At 37.3% G+C, this 18,525-nt stretch overlaps 2 protein-coding genes and 2 long non-coding RNA genes across 4 annotated transcripts; 2 read left to right on the plus strand and 2 right to left on the minus strand.

The window, feature by feature from the left end:
- Nucleotides 1-1,404: 1,404 nt before the first annotated feature.
- LOC117934815 lies at nt 1,405-3,590 on the minus strand. Its single transcript, XM_034856835.1, has 5 exons — nt 3,494-3,590; nt 2,686-3,378; nt 2,449-2,568; nt 2,071-2,114; nt 1,405-1,935 (listed from the first exon to the last, which is right to left on the minus strand). Exons 1-5 carry the CDS (start codon nt 3,546-3,548, stop codon nt 1,807-1,809), a joined length of 1,041 nt encoding a protein of 346 aa, XP_034712726.1. The 5' UTR covers nt 3,549-3,590; the 3' UTR covers nt 1,405-1,806.
- A 325-nt stretch (nt 3,591-3,915) lies between these two features.
- On the plus strand, nt 3,916-17,106 carry LOC117934899. The gene is made up of 3 exons (XR_004654600.1): nt 3,916-3,926; nt 8,618-8,620; nt 17,030-17,106. It is a non-coding gene; the product is annotated as an uncharacterized LOC117934899 (long non-coding RNA).
- Nucleotides 4,994-5,609, plus strand: LOC117934900. Its single transcript, XR_004654601.1, has 3 exons — nt 4,994-5,051; nt 5,270-5,342; nt 5,568-5,609. It is a non-coding gene; the product is annotated as an uncharacterized LOC117934900 (long non-coding RNA).
- LOC117934818 lies at nt 12,413-17,279 on the minus strand. Its single transcript, XM_034856839.1, has 6 exons — nt 17,169-17,279; nt 16,319-16,642; nt 15,859-16,206; nt 14,553-14,684; nt 13,652-13,698; nt 12,413-13,535 (listed from the first exon to the last, which is right to left on the minus strand). The coding sequence occupies exons 1-6, from the start codon at nt 17,209-17,211 to the stop codon at nt 13,401-13,403; spliced, it is 1,029 nt and encodes a 342-aa protein (XP_034712730.1). The 5' UTR covers nt 17,212-17,279; the 3' UTR covers nt 12,413-13,400.
- Nucleotides 17,280-18,525: the final 1,246 nt, after the last annotated feature.

Genomic DNA, 18,525 nt, shown 5'->3' on the forward strand with positions numbered 1-18,525 from the left:
AAAAAGGTTGTGCCTTAAAGTGAGTAAGTTGTGAAGAAAAGAGACCATAGACAATCATATATTAGACACCTAATCATGACCGTCCATTACTGTTTTGTACTGTACATCTAAACTTGTGAAGAAGGGGACTACAGATGAAAAATTGCCTTTAGGCTAATTCTGGCATTTTTCACTCATGTATAATGTTGTGTTTTATTAATTAGCACTCATGCCTTCTCAAAGTTAATTGAATTGAATCACAGGAATAATCATTCCACTTAGGGCTGGCACTCACAGATTGCTTTGGGCCGTCTTGTTGTGACCTATACATTTAGAAGACTCTGATGTTTGGTGTTTGTCGTATCGATTGTGTCAAGCTGACGTTGCTGAGAGACTGGTGTGCTTATGTGACCACAGAAAGGAGCCAGTGTGTGTGAAGGAGGAAACATTACACATAGTGAAAAAAGAAGGGTTTTCTTAAGCCAACCTCCTGATAGAAGCATGTTTTATAATGTATATGCAGATATTTATTTTTTAAAGAATATTTTTGGGGCATTTTAGGCCTTTATTTTCATAGGACAGATGAAGACAAGGCGGAATGACATGCAGTAAAGGGCAGCAGGCGGAGGAGTAAACCTCTATATATGGGCGCAAGCATACAGTATTTAATTGTTCAAACATTTTGTAGCATGCAGAAGATATGTAGCGACTTACTAGGAGTGAATAAAATGATGATGAACAAAAGACACTGTCAATTTGCCATATACAGAGTAAACAGGGATATTTTTGCAATCTCATCCTTCACCACTGATAATGCTTTTTAATCACTGATCATTGCACATTCAGTCATTTTCAAAATGCTGACAGTAATAAAATCAAGGCATTTTTCTGAAAGAGTTTATATTATTTGCAGCCATCCAACCAGCCCTTTGGCACAGCTTTTGAGGATAATTGTACCATTGGATCAATGTTCCATGTGATGTGGTGGACTTCATCAATGAGAGCAGAAACAACTTACCCTCAGATCCAAAATGAGCCTATTGGCTCTGAGGGCGAGTTTTTGACATTTCTTTTAGATGAATTTCTAGGAAAGCATATCTTTGGGTTATGTTTTGACATAGTTTTAGGGAACTGAAATTAACATCCGGATGTTAATTTCAGTTAAAGTAAGATCCGTTACTGATGACTAAAACACTGCTGTATTTGCATACACTGTATGGAAAGCTTCAATCAGAACAGTCTTTGCATGACCACATACATCTGGACTACAAGAGTTGTAGGTATGTAAACAGTCTTTCACCTCACTAACTCTATTGCTCTTCAGTTCATTTCAATGACAAACTACTGCCTGCTTTTACTTGTTCTTATGCACTGCGAGCTTTCTGCATCTAAGGCATGAGACTTGTTTTGCAAGTTCAATGAGACGCTGTGGCCTGGAAGCTAGAGGCCGGTCTTCCTGTGTAAAAGCTCTTCTAGAACTTGTGTTTCCACTAATGGAAACATGCATTCTGTAGTTCACACCAACTTCACCACAGGAGTGAAAGGTAAACGAAGTGAACAGGCTATAAATTGAAGGTGCAACCTGTGCTTATGTTTCTGGCAAAAGAATACATTAATAGATCGTAGTAGGGGATTTTCATGAGCATGCTTTGTCCACATCTGTATTCAGTATGTATTTGAACATATTTTAAATGAAACACATTGCACAAACACATTTTTATTTTTATTTCAACATTGTATTGTACACTTAGTCACGTAAAGTGGTTTGCACAGTAATGACATGAAAGGGATATCATTTGTTGAAGTGGTTGAATGTGAAGTCCAACTTTACTTTATCCTGCTGTTTATTCTTGAGTAAACACAAACGCTCTCCGTGGTATGCTCGCGGCAGTGGTGGCGTTCTCTGGTTCTGTTCAGGTCCAGAGCAGCATAATGGAGAACGTCTGCATCTTGGTTCTGGTAATGACAAAACAACTAATTATGTGAGAAATATAGTACTGAAAGAACAAATAAAATAGCTGTTATTAGAATCTAATATAGTGATTCTATATGTGTAAATTTAGGCTTTTATTATACAGTTTCTTCACCTACCATGGCGTCAGGTGCTACAGGACATGCCAGATGAGTGACAGATCCTGCTAATCAAAATACATCAATAAATCAATCAAATAAAACTCGCCAATAAAACATGTAAAACACTTTGATAACACTTTTACTTGAAGGTTTCTAGATGAGAGTGACATGACACTCGTCGTGAACACATGACACTGTCATTACACGGTCATGACACATGAACCTTAACTCTATCATAACTTGTAATGACAAAACCAAATAACACAGAATTGTTCTGTCATAAACGTTTATGAAAGGTTTATAATGTTAATGACACGTTCGTGACGGTGTTATTTCACTCCTATGCAGATACCTTCAAGTAAAGTATAACGGATACTTTTACTCTGAAAGTCTTACCTTTGCAGACAGAGCATAACTTCTTTTTCAACTTGTACATGAGGAAAGCCAAGACAAGAACCATGATAATGGACACTGCCAATGCCACAATCAGGCTATTAACCAAGAGAAGGGGGACTACTAACATCAAGTAAAGAGAAAAACACAGTATGTCAATAATTATATGTAATCATGTAATATAATGGGTATTTTTAACATGCGCAGAATGGAAAAATACTTCAGTTTTTAATCACCTACTTTTAATCTCCACTCTCGTTCCACTTCCAAACACAATGTCCCCGCAAGAGGCCAGAGCACAGTAGTACATCCCGGCATCGGTGGAGCTCACAGACTTTAAAGCAAGGTTGGAAGTGCAGGTCTTGTTAGACTCTTCATTGGAGAGCTGGTCACACTGCCCCCCACTGTGATACATGACTGCAGACTGAGCCCCTCCTTGTCTGAACCAGTAGAGGTTCTGCTCCCCTGCACATGCTCCAGCGTTCACCGTACAGCTCAAATTCACTGAGTCTCCCAACCGGAGTGGCTCCACTGCTGGCTGATTGACCACAGCATGGATGTTGGACTGTCGTGTTTTCACATGAAGGAAAGCTCCTTGTCCGAATTCGACTGCGTGGAATTCTAAAATCCCACAGTAATACGTTGCCGAATCCGACAAGCGAAGATCTTTAATCATGAGATGATTGCTGCCTTCTTCACTTTGTGCTAAGACCTTAAACCTTTCTTTATACGCAGGGGAGATGGACGCTTCTGTGTTTTGCTTCATCCGAGATGATATGATAAGAGGTTTGCCTTCCAAGCTTTGCTGGTACCAAGAGAGGAAAGTTACAGCATCATCCTGACAAAAGCATTTTAAAGTCACATCCTCCCCAACTTTAGCTGTTATGACTCCACTGTCCTGAGTTATACCTGAGGTCTTGTTAACAGCCTCACCTGCATAGAAGGAAATGCATGAAATATCATTTATGATTTTAAAACCTCATTCACTCACACTCCAAGTTATATTCATGCACATAGAAAAAGTGAAAAAAGGATGTAAAATACTTACAGATTTCAATGAGAAGCAAGAGAAAAATGAAAAGTGACATCACTTCAAGTAACATTCAAGCTCTGCAGTCTGTATTCTGTGTGTCTACGGACGCACCCAACTCTTATAGGAGACGATGGCAGTTTGTGATTGGCTTAGCTGATTGGCTTGGTTTACAGTCAGACTGGCAAATTGTTCTTTTGCATAAGAGGAGTCTGAGTAATTGGGGTTGATTGGAGACTTTTGTACAGGATATTATTGTTATAGGTGTGACAACATGTATGTATACCATGAAAAGGAAGTCCGTTTTGAATGGAGGAGTCGAGGCTGGCGCATGTCTGTGTATGTTTTCCACAATATGCACAGTGCTTAGAGGGGATTTTTAGTTGTTTTTTTGGAAAAACATGCTGTTTTTTAGTCATGACATTCAGAAAAAAATTGTGTTTTTGGCTATGTTTGTGGTTAAGTGAGTTCAAAGAGTGTGTGGGATAGATAGAAAGGAAAACAGAAATCAGGTCAAGTGGCTTAACTCGTTTCACTTCCTCTTTAAACTTAATTATTTTCAGTTAACTTCCAGGTTGGTCTTTTCTATTCAACTTTCCATCATGCCAGTGATACCCCTCAGGTAAGATGTGGTATTTATTCCAATGTGTCTCCATAACGGGACACCGCCTGACAACAATCTGATCACGATTGTTTTGTGGCTCGTATTCCATGGCTATACTGGCTTTACCTCTGTGATTAGACTCTAAAAGCAGTGCGCGCCAAGAGAAAGTGAGAAAAAGCAGTGTTCGTTTCACAATGTTCTGAATGTTTGAGAAACACAAGAATACATTTTCTAAAAATTGCTCCATTCACTTTGTAGGAAAGTAGATGGATAAGAAATCCATTTCAGAGGAGGGGAGGATTGATTCAATTAAGGTTTATGCAGATGTTCAGGAAGGAAAACAGTGTCACAATTGATGATACAAGTCTGTACGATACCAATTTAAACAGATGAGAGAGGCTTTGTTGTTTTCACAGAATGAAATGTAACAGAGTCACAACACTATCCCATGCACACATCATCGCATATCTTCTGTTTAGAGGAATCGGCTTGTGAAGACTGAGAACACAGAACCATTGTTTTTGTTCTTTTGGTGTTTCTGATTGTGAAGTGCATCTCATTTAATGTTGCATCACTGCCTGCTATTGCGCAATGTTTTTTCACTCATCGACGATGTGTAATTGCATTTTATAGATAACCCTCAATGCCAAGTGCAGCGTCAGAAAACACCTGCTTGTAGGTAGGAGAAAAAGGGAGGAAAAGGGAGGTAGCATGTTAAATCTCACATTTACTTACAGTATGTTATATCATAATTGTGCAAATATACATGTACCAGAACCTGTGTTTAGTATGCTTCCCATTAGCTTCTGCCCAACATGTCAAAAATATTCATGAAGGAAATATACCTCAATGTTCCTCAACCTTAATGGATACAGTATGGTAGTTCATTCTGTTGGAAGGTTGGAAATAACCATCAGAAAGGCCTACTGCCTCTAAAAATGTGGTTTAAAGTAGGGTAGCTCATTCTGTCAGGTAGGAAATATCCATCAAAGTGGCATACCTCCTCTGTAAAAGTTGTTAAAAGTAGTGTAGCTCATTCTGTCAGACAGGAAATAGTTTTCACAACGGCCTACCTCCTCTCTAAATGTGGTAACAAGTAGGTAGCTCATCGTGTCAGGTAAGAAATAGTTATCACAACGGCCTACCTCCTCTCTGAATGTGGTTGTAAGTAGGATAGCTCATCGTGTCAGGTAGAAAATATTTATCAGAATGGCCTACTTCCTCTATGAATGTGGTCAAAAGTAGGGTCGCTCATTCTGTCATGTAGGACATATCTATCGGAATAGAATTCCTCATCTACAAATGAGACTTAAAAGTAAGATAGCTCATTCTTTCAGGTAGGAAATATCTCTTGGAATGACTTACTTCGTCCATAAATGTGGTTAAAGGTAGATTAAGGTAGGTAAATTTCACAGGAAGGTCCGTCAGAATGGACTGCTTTCTCTATACAATACTTGTGGTTAACAGTAGACTAGTCCATTCTGTCAGGTAGGAAATATGAATCAGAATTGCCTACTTCCACTATAAATGTCCAGATTATTTTGTCAGAGGGGAATATTTATCATAAAGGCCTACCTCCTCTATGCATGTGGTCAACCGTAGTGTAGCTCATGCTCACAGATAGGAAGTACCATTAGAATGACCTACTTTCTCTATAAATATGTTTAAAAATAGGGTAGCTCTTTCTGTCAGGCCGGAAACATTTATCACAATGGCCTGCCTTCTCTATTAATGTGGCTAAAAGTAGGGTAGCTCGTTATGTCAAGTAGGAAATATCATCATAATGGCCTACCTTCTCTATTAATGTAGTTTAAAGTAGCTTATTCTGTCAAGCAGGGCATCTTCTTCACAATAGCTTACCTCCTCTGTGAATGTGGTCAAAAATAGGTTTGCTCATTCTGACAGGGAGGACATCTATTGGAATGGATTATCTTCTTTATAAATAGGGTAACCTATTCTGTCAGGTGACGAATATATATCAAAGGTGCCCATTTCCTCTCCAAATGTGTTACAAGGGTGTAGCCTATTCTGTCAGGTGAGCCATGTCTATCAGACTGGACTACTTTATCTGTTAATGTTGTCGAAGGTAGGGTATCTCATTGACTGGGATGACTGTGAACGAGTGAATGTAAGAGTATTTATTTATGTTTTTATTGCTTTGGCATTCAGGTACAGAACAGCAAGTGCTGTCACACACAAGGTTGTGCAATGACAATAAAGTCTATTCTTGCATTGCATTTAGCTAATTTCATATTTCTTTCTCACATGCCTTAATTCCCTCAGCCTGTACTTTGCAGATTTAACAGACTTTACCAAGCAAATGAAGCCTGATGTTTGTGGTCTGTATGTACATGTACATGCTGTAAAAATAAAACTGCGGTGAAAGCTCTTCAGTTGTTGACTCAGAAGAAAAGAGGCACTACTGACCAACACTCTTCACAGTTGAACGTGTATTTCCTTAATTGTGCAAAGTGACAGAACGAGGGCCTGTTGTTCATTGTTTCTCAAACGAGTCTAAGCTGAAATGGAAAATAGATCCACCCATTCTTGTTTTCTTGAAGAGAATGTGAGTCAGACCATGTGACAAACAATGAAAAGCAGAAGCAGTGGTATATGTTAGAAGCTTTAAAACTTTATAACGGAGGTGGAACTGCATTATTGAGAATCATTTTTTATTGTGGTTTTGCAAGTTGGGCATATGGCTGCTTGTCAAACTCTACTGTTAGTTCTTCAATGCCATTTTATTATAACTTTGACTCTAGTGCTTAAAATGGTCATGGATGTTCTGCTGAACTTCCAAGAAACCTGTGGGTGGGCGATGCTTTTAGCATTGGCCGAAGAAGTTTGACTTCCTGAAAGTGCTCTTTCAGTTCAGCTAACCCCAAGCTTTTCTTTTCTCTAGTCTAACGTTTTCACACGTTCTGCATTTTGTACTCCCAATACTTTTCACTGTTTTTTTGATCGTGTAGGACAGGAAACCAGCAGGCTTGCACAGAGCTGCCGCGAGGAAGCGTTCAAATATAGAAAGCTGTTGTTTGGCGTTGGTTTTATAAAGTTATTGAACTGCTGCTGAACTGAAACGGTCAATGTCCCTCATTCAAACTGAATATGATTTCAAACTCCTAAAGCAGACTAGTGCCAATTGTTTGCCTTGAATCAACTTTTTTGACACCTGTAAGGTTTTTCAGAGATCACATTTGAGACTTTTGCTGTCTTCAGGCTTATTCAGACCTTTCAATTGAGAATTAGTGGGGTCAAAGAGAAGCTAGTCTCAGTCTATCAATTTCCATTCATATATTGTACAAATACTATCTTGATAGAGGTTTTTCAACATGGACATGTTGACATCTGTTTGTAACTGTTGAAAACAGGTTAGAAACCCTGTGAGTCTACCAGAGCACATCCTTGGGCAGCGCGAACATTGTGTGCCACTACTGGATTTATTTTCCTTTCTTTTTCCACTGACTACATTTGGCATTAAGAAGTAAATCAGGCCAGTTAGGGGCAGATGTACGTCCACTGCATGTCTCAGCTGTTAACCACAATGAACAACAACTTTAATGTGGCTTACAGAATTTTTGGATTTTGCCTTTTTCAACTTTAATGTGTTTCTCTTTACATTTATCTAATATACACACACACTACCGATCAAAAGTTTGGGGTCACTTAGACATTTCCATTGCACTCTATTGTAGACAGGACACCAGCTGAGATTAGTTGCATTGTTTTTTTAACCAGGGCAGCAGTTTTCATATTACATTATGTGCTTACGTAATTGTGTTTTCTCAGTTAGTTTTTTAAAACGATATCAACTTAGTAAACAGAATGTGACTTTGGAACATTGAATGAATCGTTGCTGATAATGAGCAATGTAGATGTTACATTAAATATCAGCCACCCACTCAGATCAGCTGGAATTCTGTTTATAATGGAGTGGAATGGAAATTTGCAAGTGACCCCTTTTGACCGGTTGTCTTTCTGTCTCTGTGTGTGTGTGTGTGTGTGTGTGTGTGTGTGTGTGTTTGTGTGTCTGTGTGTGTATATACATACACACACAGACGCACAAACACACACAAAGTATATCTCAGAAAAGAAACGTGAAGGTAACCTTTAGCTCGAGTTAAAGATGTGGTTGCATAAAAGAGAAAGTAAAGCCCGGCCCCCAATAACCTAAAAACTTAAATCAGGTTCATCAAGGTATTTTTATGACTACTTTTTTTGTTTATATGACTATGACTATAGGTATTGGCTTTAAACCTGTTTATTTACTTATGATTTTTAAAACCATATCCATGGCAATGAGAAGTGAAAAAGCAGAGGCGTTATTGTGAAGCAAACAAACAGTGAGACCACAGAGACATCCTGTAAGGAGGGGGGTGACAACAAAACAACTTGAACTAGATCTGAGCGAGCTTGACCAGAGCGGGAACTCAGAAGCGAGATGTCTTTTTTATTTTTTGTTTTTCTTATTCGTCAGTCGGCTGCAGGACTCAAAAACACATTGATGTCTTCATGGGTGTTTGAGAGCAAGTCAAAAGTTGGTGTACGGTTTTATTACTCCTTGTTCAAGGAGAGATGGGAAAAGTACATTTGTGAAAGTAAACTCAAATAAAAAAGGTATACACACAGTACATATATGTATGTAATGTATATACCGTGTGTATGGATACACTGTAAATATACTGTGTATCTATATATGAATACAGTATACATACTGGGTATATATATGTGTATATATACTGTACATGTATATGCATATTTACTGTATATTTATACATGTGCATATATATTTTATACTGTATATAGGATATAAATAATACATAGTTTAAATGATTAAAAGCTAACTTAGTCATTAAGGAAATCTATAATTACATAATTTCAAAATAGATGTATTTTGACCAAACTTGGTGCCAAAGGTACGCCTGGGTTTTGATAAGAGTGTAGATGCAAGATATGTGTGTCAGTCAACCACAGCAATACCTTTAACACATCTCTCTGAACAAACACAAAGGACACACCTCACATTGTGACTTTGACATTTTCAAACTGCCTGCACTGTCTCCTTGGTTGTGTTCACTTTAAATAACTTCACAGTCCAAACTAAGCGAGCTGGCGGTCACAGGAACATGTCAGCGTTGTGCGATCAGTTAAGCAACACGTGTTGAGTTCAAGGTAGAAGAGTACACACTGCATGATATAGCACTTGTGTGAGCTACTGTAGGTGGACTGCTTCTCCCTAGTGACCAAGAGCTCAACTGCACACAGCTAACTGAACAGAAGCAAAATGCTGAATTTAAAGGGGCATTCCACCAAGTTTACATATGAAGTTTAGTTTACTTCAGAGCTTTCCAATTTCTTTTTGAACAAACACAAAATGATGAGGTACTTGTACTTTACTTGAGTCGTTTTTAGAGCTTGTCCGATATATCGGCGGGTTGATATTAGGCATTTCCCGAAATATTGGTATCAGCAATTTTATTTTGTTTTTTTTAAATATTCATTCATCAGAATCATTTTAATGATCTAAATGGTTTACAAAAACGTACAAATAAGTTTGTATTTTTATACATTTTATTTATCAGACCTTTAATATATTTTGATGTTCCTCTGTTTCATGTTATTTTAGTGAGAACTCATAACTACAAATAACTAATGTTTGGGAAATCTGTTTATGTTTTCTAATGCTTTTCTGGATTATTTTTTAATGTACAGTATATATTGCCCAATATGTCGGCACACCAGATTTTTAAACAAAACCAAATATTCGTATCGGTATCGCCCTTAAAAATCCTTTATCAGTCGGGCTCTAGTCTTTTTTTCTTTTCATGCAACTTTCTATGTCTACTCCGCTACATTTCAGACAGAAATACTGTAATTGTTACTCCACAATATCAATCTGACAGCTTTAGGACTTTACAAATTAGGATAATTTTGCACAAAACACATGTAGTTTATAAAATACAATGAATGTTTAATATACTAAAGTACATAATAATACAACACCCCACGAGTCCAGCTGAAATGTATTCATTTATTTGTATATTTGACAGGGACAGTGCTCATTGATCAACAGCAAAGTTAAATGAGCCAGAGCTAACTTTAACCTGTTGGCCCTGGCCAGGTTAAAAATGGCAACCTATAAAAATAAAATAAATTTTAAATTTAAAATGATAGTACAGTCAGCATGTAAAAGCAACATACACAAACCAACATTCAAACAGGCATAATCCACAACAAAGTAACAAACAAAACACATCAGACAGCAAGCAACAAACAGGCAGTCAGCAGTCTAATGTATACATATCTGATTATCAATAAGCCATTTCTTCAATCATTTATCAATTAAATGAGAAGCTGATTAAACACTTAGTTGATTGACAGAACCGGCAGACAGATAGACAGACAGATCGTTTCTAAAATGTGAAGATTTGAGTACTTTTACACTTAACCCTTGTATGGTATTCGGGTCAAATTGACCCATTTCACATTTTTACAAGAAGAAAAATGGTTATGTTAGTTACATTTTTTTTCTACCTGAAAATCAATGGCCTTATCTTATTTTCTGTGATAAACAGGCATTCCTGACTCAATACAGAAAATGATTCTGGATATGACTACTAACGTATTTTCCAAGATAAGAATGAACACATAGTGGATTTTTAACATTTAAAATTATAACCTTAAGACAAACTGCAAATCCAGCTTCCATTTTTAAAATGTGTTCTAGTGTTCTAGAGACTGATTGCATTCCCTAAACATAGATGTTATCTCAATTGTTTGAAATTGAGATAAAGACAATATATGTTAATAGATTATAAAGTAAAATTTTATTTCAGAAATGTTTTTAAAACCCCAAATAAGTCACGGGTCAGTTTGACCCGAGGGATAGCAGAGGGTCCCGAAAGTAAAGACAATACAAGGGTTAAAGTACATTTTCCCGATGACACATTCTTTTACTTAAGTTTTTTACAGTGTAGTGTTAGTACATTACTTACAATATGTAGAAAATGGGAATACTTCTTCCACCAATGCACTGTATCTCAGCCTCTAGTCTTTTAATTTTGAAAAGTATTTATGTCTCTTTCTGAATGTGCAACACTAAATTGTTGGAACACATTCCGAGATGTAAAGGTAGACGTGGGTAAAAACCACCAAGTCATGGTAGCCCATCTGTTTAGATTATACAATCTTTAATGGATATACATGTTCACACAAAGAGAGCAAAACAGCAAAATTTACATTAAACTTATGCAGGTCACATGAGGACAGTCTATTCACGAAGAAACATAAGTTCATGCATTTAAAGAATACTTATTTCCTCACATTAGCGGTTGATTTATGCTTTTGGTTTGAGTTCATGAAGCAACCATCTAAAAATGTAGAAACCAATGCCTTTTCATAAGAAAAAATTAAGTATTCTTCAATAAATCCTTTTTTTTTGCTTAATTTGTTTTACAATAATACATTTTAAATTTTTCAGTTAAACATATTTAGGATTTAAAGGATGTCAGAAACACAAAAGTTGATTTTATTGTATTAAAATAGGCTGTAGTAATAACTGAAATTACAAAGTTAGACAGAGAACAGCGATGGGGAAGGTGATTCAAGCTGAGGTTTGCAGTTTTTCTCTCATCACTTTCAGCACCTTCTCTTGGCTCTGTCTTAACCCTTGTTTTCCTCTGGGTCAAATTTGACCTATTTAGAAAGTTTTTATATCATAAATATGTGTTGCGTTCAACTAAATTGCCCCACAATAACATGGATGCATGCATGTACGCTATATGGATACACCGTGAAATTAGTATGAAATTTATATTACTTCCATTGAACTTCAGGTATTTTATTCAACTTTATAGCATTTGGAAAATGAAAAATCCAAACCTATATTCTGGCTAAACTTTGATAAACTGTGATCCATTCAACATCTTCTGATCTTAAAGCCCATGTTGCAGGTTTAATTTTCCAACGAATTTGCACTTATTGATTGTTGGTAATAAACATTCAAACTGTTATCCATAGTATATGATATTGAAAAGTATCACATAACATAAAATAACACAAAAAAGTAGGTCATATTTTACAGTGGTTTGCTTTTCTCCCACAATGCATTGCATGACGTCACACAAGGGAGACGATAGGCCAGCCAGCTTAGAGAGACCATTGAGAGTTACGAAAGATAGAAGACAACAGTGTAAGAAAGAGTGTTCAGCAACAGATTATAGATAATACATACATATACATAGATAGCCTATATATATAGCTAGACATATAGACAGATAGACAGTGTTGATAGATATCAATCATATATATTATCACTATTAGTGAAAATAATTCATAATATCTGCTTTTTTCAACTCATAAATTACGTATGTCATATATGAATATGAATAAATAAAAAGCGTAGAAAACAGTTCGTTAAAACAGTTACAGTTACCCAACATCGCTTAGATCACTTTTTAAGGCTTTAGAAAATCTAGCCCTTAAAAAGAGCTTTTGGCCAATCACAGGTCATTTCAGAGAGAGAGAGAGAGGGAGAGAGCGTTCCTTTTGGCTGTTCTATGCAGATGTGAATGCACATTCTTTCAGACAGAAATTACTGCAGAAAAAAGCTGCTCATCCAGCACTGGCAATAACTGCCTACACAAGGCAACCCCAAAAAAAGACAGACTTTCAAAAAACTTTTTTTTTTTTTAAAGTGATACCATATACCCCAGGGGGAAAAACATGTCAAGAAGGTATGAAAAAATCAATACCACCCAAGACGAAGCCTGAGCCTCAAACCACACTATGTCACCTCAAAGGGCTTTACAGGCCCACAAGTTTGCAAATAAATCAGGACGTTAATTCTTATGTAGAACTGTTGCTAAATGCACGGATATCACAATGAAATGAAAGACTACTTGTACAGGTTACTGTATGAAGAGGGGCTTAGGACAGAGAGGGCACAGCTGCATGAAGAGGGATGTATTTTCAATAGGGCTGTCAAAATAATGCGTTAAGTGAAATCAATTTATCAGAGAAAAAATAATGCAGATGAATCCATTCCATGTTGACCTTTGACCCGGAGCCGCTCTAGCCACTATTCGACTGTAAAATGAAGGAGGGAAACGAGAAAGCAGTGCCTGGATCATTGATTGGAACATTTATTTACAAATCTTCTTCTCAAAACACTTTTTAATTCATTTCCTCAGTATGTTAGGTTATATTGTTGATTTTTATGGTTATTATTTGAATCGATTGACAGCCCTAATTTACAAATGTTGGCGCTTTTTCGTTGCCTTTTCCCGAAAACCGTATACCCCTAGCTTCAAACAGGAACAATCACTTCAGCTGGGACAGTTTAACTCCAGAGTAAATCGTCTCCTCTTCTTCTTCTGTGCTCCTCTGTCTTCTCCTCTTGCCTTGCATCTCTTTGAAGTCCAGAGCTATGTACTGCGAAGCATCAGATTCCTCACTCTGGAGATAATACCAAAGCTACGCTATTACTATCAGATGCTAAACTTATGTAGTTATGGGAGGGATGTGTCCAAATACAAAAGAATAATTCATGTTAGGAAGATTTTTGAGCTTACCTGACTGTTAGCAGTGTTTTCTGGGACAATGGAGTGGGGTGGCAGCTCTATGAAAAAAATTAAACCAAACCGATTTTACAGTCACTACCTTCTAACAAGGCTAGAGCAGGAGGTGGCTTCATGGGCTCCTGCCCCAAATGTTTTCTCAAGAGCCAAGAATCTTTTAAGCTGACTCAACAGACGCTATACCGGGCTCTGTTTTAAAGCTAGAAGGAAGATAAAGATGACTGTAGCGTCATATGAAAGTTGACCATGGAAGGAATCCATTTGGTTCCAACCACGTGATGTTAGCTTATTGGGAAAACCCTGAATGCCATTTTCAAAGGGGTCCGTTCACCTCCCAGTCCAAGATGTCTGAATGAAAATGGGTTCTATGGGTATGCGGGAGTCTCCCCTTTACATACACGCCCCTTTTTTCTCATCATGTTTTCCCCAAAACAGATTTTTAGACCTTCCATTAACAAGTTGCTTGAAAAATAGTTCAAATGCTGCTGTAATAGGGAAGAAATCTCCCCAGGGGGGTGAGGGTGGGGGTGGGGTGGCCGTGCCCCCGGGACCCCCCTAGGTCTGGTTAGAGCTGGTAACGTTTACATCATCTGGCTCCGCCCCTGCCTTCTATTGATCAGTAATAGTCTATGATAAAAAAGAAGTCTGTGAGATCTATGGATTTGCCAAATTAATCAGGATTAAAAATATAAATGTATGTTTTAACTGTAGTAAGCACCACAAATTAATCCCAGGGAGACAGATTCCTCAAAATCTCGGCAAATAAAAACCCAAACTATCTGCATGGCTAGATAGTACTTGGGTTAAGTAAGAAACGTGTGATTTATAAATGAAGGTGTACAAATCTTTCCTCAAAACAAAAGACTCATCTTTAGTGAATATACAGGAATTGTACCTTCAGAATGAAGCCCCTTTCTCCTGGACATTTTGCAGAGCATGCCGATTAGGGTGATGTTCAAGAAAACAGACACAAGCAGAGCTGCAACCATGCAATGCATGAAGACCGAGGAAATGTCATCCTGTTTCTCTGTGAAACATAGAACAACTGTTCAGACAATTTTAAAGTACAGTGTTATGGTTCCCGCAGGGTCTTAAAAGTATTAAAAAAATTGTATTCCCTGTTATGCCTATTAATAAAGTATTAAGTATACGTTACCTCCCGATTGAGTTACAGCTTGTAAGCTAACTTCATTCCAACTTCATAACTCTAGTTTTACACTTCTTTTTGGAATGATGGTCAATGATGCTACTTTTTGTGACAGAATACCTAATTCCTAAGTTAAAAAGAAAAAAATATAAATTATTTAGATTAATAGTTAAGATCAGAGGATGTTGAGTAAATCAAAGTTAACCCTTGTATTGTCTTCCCTTTCGGGACCCTCTGGTATCCCTCGGGTCACATTGACCCGTGACTTATTTGGGGTTTTAAAAACAATTCTGAAAATAAAATTTTACTTCAAAATCTATTAACAAATATTGTCTTTATCTCAATCTCTTGTACCATTTTTCTTCTTTTTTTCTGAAATGTGACAATTCGACCCAAATACCATCCAAGGGTTAAGTCAGGATACCGTAAAATTTTTTTTGTGATTTGAATGAAAGAAGAACCACATTTCTGACACAGAAACAGTAAAAAAAAAAAGGGGTCAAATTTGACCCGAGGAAAACACGAGGGTTATTTTTCATACTAGGGGGTGTTAACCTTCCTGTTTTCCCCAGGTCAAATTTGACCAATTTTCTAAGTTTCTGTGTGAGAAACATGGCTTTCTATTCAACCAAATGTCCATCAATACCTATTGATGATCACTACTTTTATGGTCTGCCTGGGAGAAAATCTGTGATCATCCATGAACAAATGTTTCTCTGACCTTAACTAGTAGTCAAGATAATTCCTAATTGCTGCATATTTACTCAATTAGGTGTAATTTTATGTAAATTAGATTTATTATCCATCAGTTCTATAAAGAAGTGTAAAGCTAGTGGTAATAAGTAATGAAGTTAGCCAAAAAGATATAACACAGAATTGGGTGATCATATGTAGGCTACTTTATGCTTTATAAAACAGGCAAACCAAACCGGAGAACAAGTGCATGGTCAACAGGAAACAACATAAGGGTTAAAAATGTCTTTAAAAGTCTTAAATGTAGCTAAACACTTTAATGAGAAGAACCTTGGGGGGGTGCCTTGAGTATGTTGCTCACCTTCAACATCCAGTCTCATTCCTTTCCCAAACAGTATCTCTCCACATGAAGCCACAGCACAGTGGTACGTCCCAGCATCCGACACGCTCACATTCCTCTTTGATAACGTGTGCACACAGCTCCGTGCAGGAAACTCCGATCCCAGGCTCTGTTCACACTGACTGCGGTTGTGTGTGTAGATGTACATAATTCCCAGATGGGAGTTTCTAGAATTATCCCTTTTGAACCAGTAAACACTGTGTTCTGTGTCGCTGGTTCCAGTGTGGAGCGTGCAGTTGAGAGTGACAGATTGGCCTGGCTTCACGGAGTCGGACGCCGGCTGCTGGATCAACATCCTTCGACTGGACTCTGAAAAATAAGACATTTGTAGAAATGATTAGGAGATGGAAGATCAAATTGGGAAAAAAAACATACCTCAATGAAAATAGTTTTTTTGTCCAAAATCTAAAAAACAAAATACCTGTTAAAACCAAAAACGTTCCATTGTTAAATTCTGTGACAATACCACTGGTGTGTCCACAGTAGTACATAGCTGAATCTGAGTCCTGGACATTAAATATGTTCAGATGGTAGAACCCTTCCCCAGTACTAACTGAAAAGCGACTGTTGTCTTGGAACTGGTTGTAGAATTTGTTGGAGTCAGGTGAATATTTGTAGAAAGAGGATATGATTTGAGGTTGTTCCCCTGCAACCTGCTTGTACCAACACAGATTTTTGGCACTGGAGTTATAGAAGCATGGTAAAGTCACATTGTGTCCGGGGTTTGTGGAGAGCAGAGTGCCAGCTAAAACACAGAAACAGATACATCAATAACCAACTGAACGCAACCTTTGTTTAACCCTTGTGTTGTCCTCCCGGTTAAAGAAATATCAGCGCATGTCTTCTTCAAAAAAAAATTTTCCGGCTCTTTTTGTTGAATTTGTTTTAGTTTTGTTTGCTTTTTTCAACGTTTCTGACACTTTTTTTATATCTTTGTTGCTTTTTTGTGGTTTTGTTTGACTGTTTATCACTTAATCACATTTTTAAGCCTAATTTTGTAGTTTAGGAAACAGTGATATGCTATGAAATTAAATAAAACACCCCAAATTCATTGAAAGTGGTGAACTGATCCTTCATTTTACCTGAGAAGAGCATTTTATAGAACCGTCCATGTTCGTGTTAGGAAACTGAGGTTGAAAGACAAATTTCTGATCTAGACACTGTTTGAAAATGGGTCAAATTCGACCCGAAGACAACAGGAGGGTTAAAACGTTTCAAACATTTTGGAATCATAATTTCAAGTTACCAAAGTAAGATTTACGATCACTTACTGGCTCTAAAGAGAAGATCCAAGAGCACATAAAACGTGAACATCCTTCTCTCTCTGGCGTTTTTCAGTTATGGGTTTGAGAACAGAAGCTACACTGTCAGCGGAAAACTGTTCTACAAAAGGAATTGAGAAGCTCATGTTTCCCATCACCTATTAGAGTTGGTGTTTCGACCAAAGATGACACTACGTCTTTCTAGGACATCCTTAGCCGTTACCTCTGTTACCCTTTTTGTGGTTTAGACAGGTTTACAGACGAATAGAGGGCACCTGGCTTGACTAACTATTCGGCATACTTTTGTGCATGCAAATGTTGCTTCACATCAGTGTTTTTCCTTGCACATGCAGCAAGCAATAGTTGCACAACACACAATGAGTGTTGATCTTAGGCCACCACACTTTTCGAAGAATAATAAATTAGGCGTATTAAACCATTGATACATTTCTTTCTTTGATTGTATGATAAGCTAATGGATCAGCGTAAAGTAAAAGAAATTAAAATAAAAATGCGGGCACTGCCACCTTACAAGAACAATAATGGAATTAAGATTATAGTATTTTTCAATCTCTTCGTCTAAAACCAGTATTGGAAAATAAGTTCAGCAAGTAAATTGATTCATTAGAAGGAAACTATGCAGAAGTTGTGTTGTAACAAACATAGAAGACAGGAAGGCAAATACTGTATAGTAAGGTAAATGGCTCCCTCTGCTGTGGACAGTTAAAATACATAATACATGTATAAAAAATGAAATGGAAAAGTAGAACAGTATGCATGCAATGTTAAAGGTCCCATGCCATGGTGCTCTTTGGATGCTTTTATGTAGACCTTAGTGGTCCCCAGAGATGGGAAGTAACGAAGTACAAGTGCTTTGTTACTGAACTTAAGTAGATCTTTCAGATATTTTTACTGTACTATTTATTTTTTGGCAACTTTTTACTTTTACTCCTTACATTTTAACACGAATATCGGTACTTTCTACACCTTACCTTTTTTTAAAAATGGCCAGTTACTTTAGTTTTGTACTAAAGGTAGTCTATCAGGTGTGATTGTGAGTGCATGTCGGAGAATAGCGCCACTCGGAGAAAAAAGAGAGAGAAAAGGAAAAGTGACTAGCTGTCCGGAGGATAATCAGTTTAGATTGTGTGTGTGCGTCCTTGAGAACTGTAAGTCTTTGAACTGATGTTGTCAGTTCATTTAAGCCTGTTGCTGTACTGGTCTTTAGTTCTGGCACATTTAACGTAAGTTAACTTGTGATTCTGTTGTTTGTGTTCTTCAACTGTTACCTACACCTGGCTGTTGATTCATGATGGTGATTGTTATCACCCTTGCTCACCTTTGTGTTTTAGGTGCATTATTTACA

Source organism: Etheostoma cragini, chromosome 19 (assembly GCF_013103735.1).
Source record: "Etheostoma cragini isolate CJK2018 chromosome 19, CSU_Ecrag_1.0, whole genome shotgun sequence".
Lineage (NCBI taxonomy): Eukaryota > Metazoa > Chordata > Actinopteri > Perciformes > Percidae > Etheostoma > Etheostoma cragini.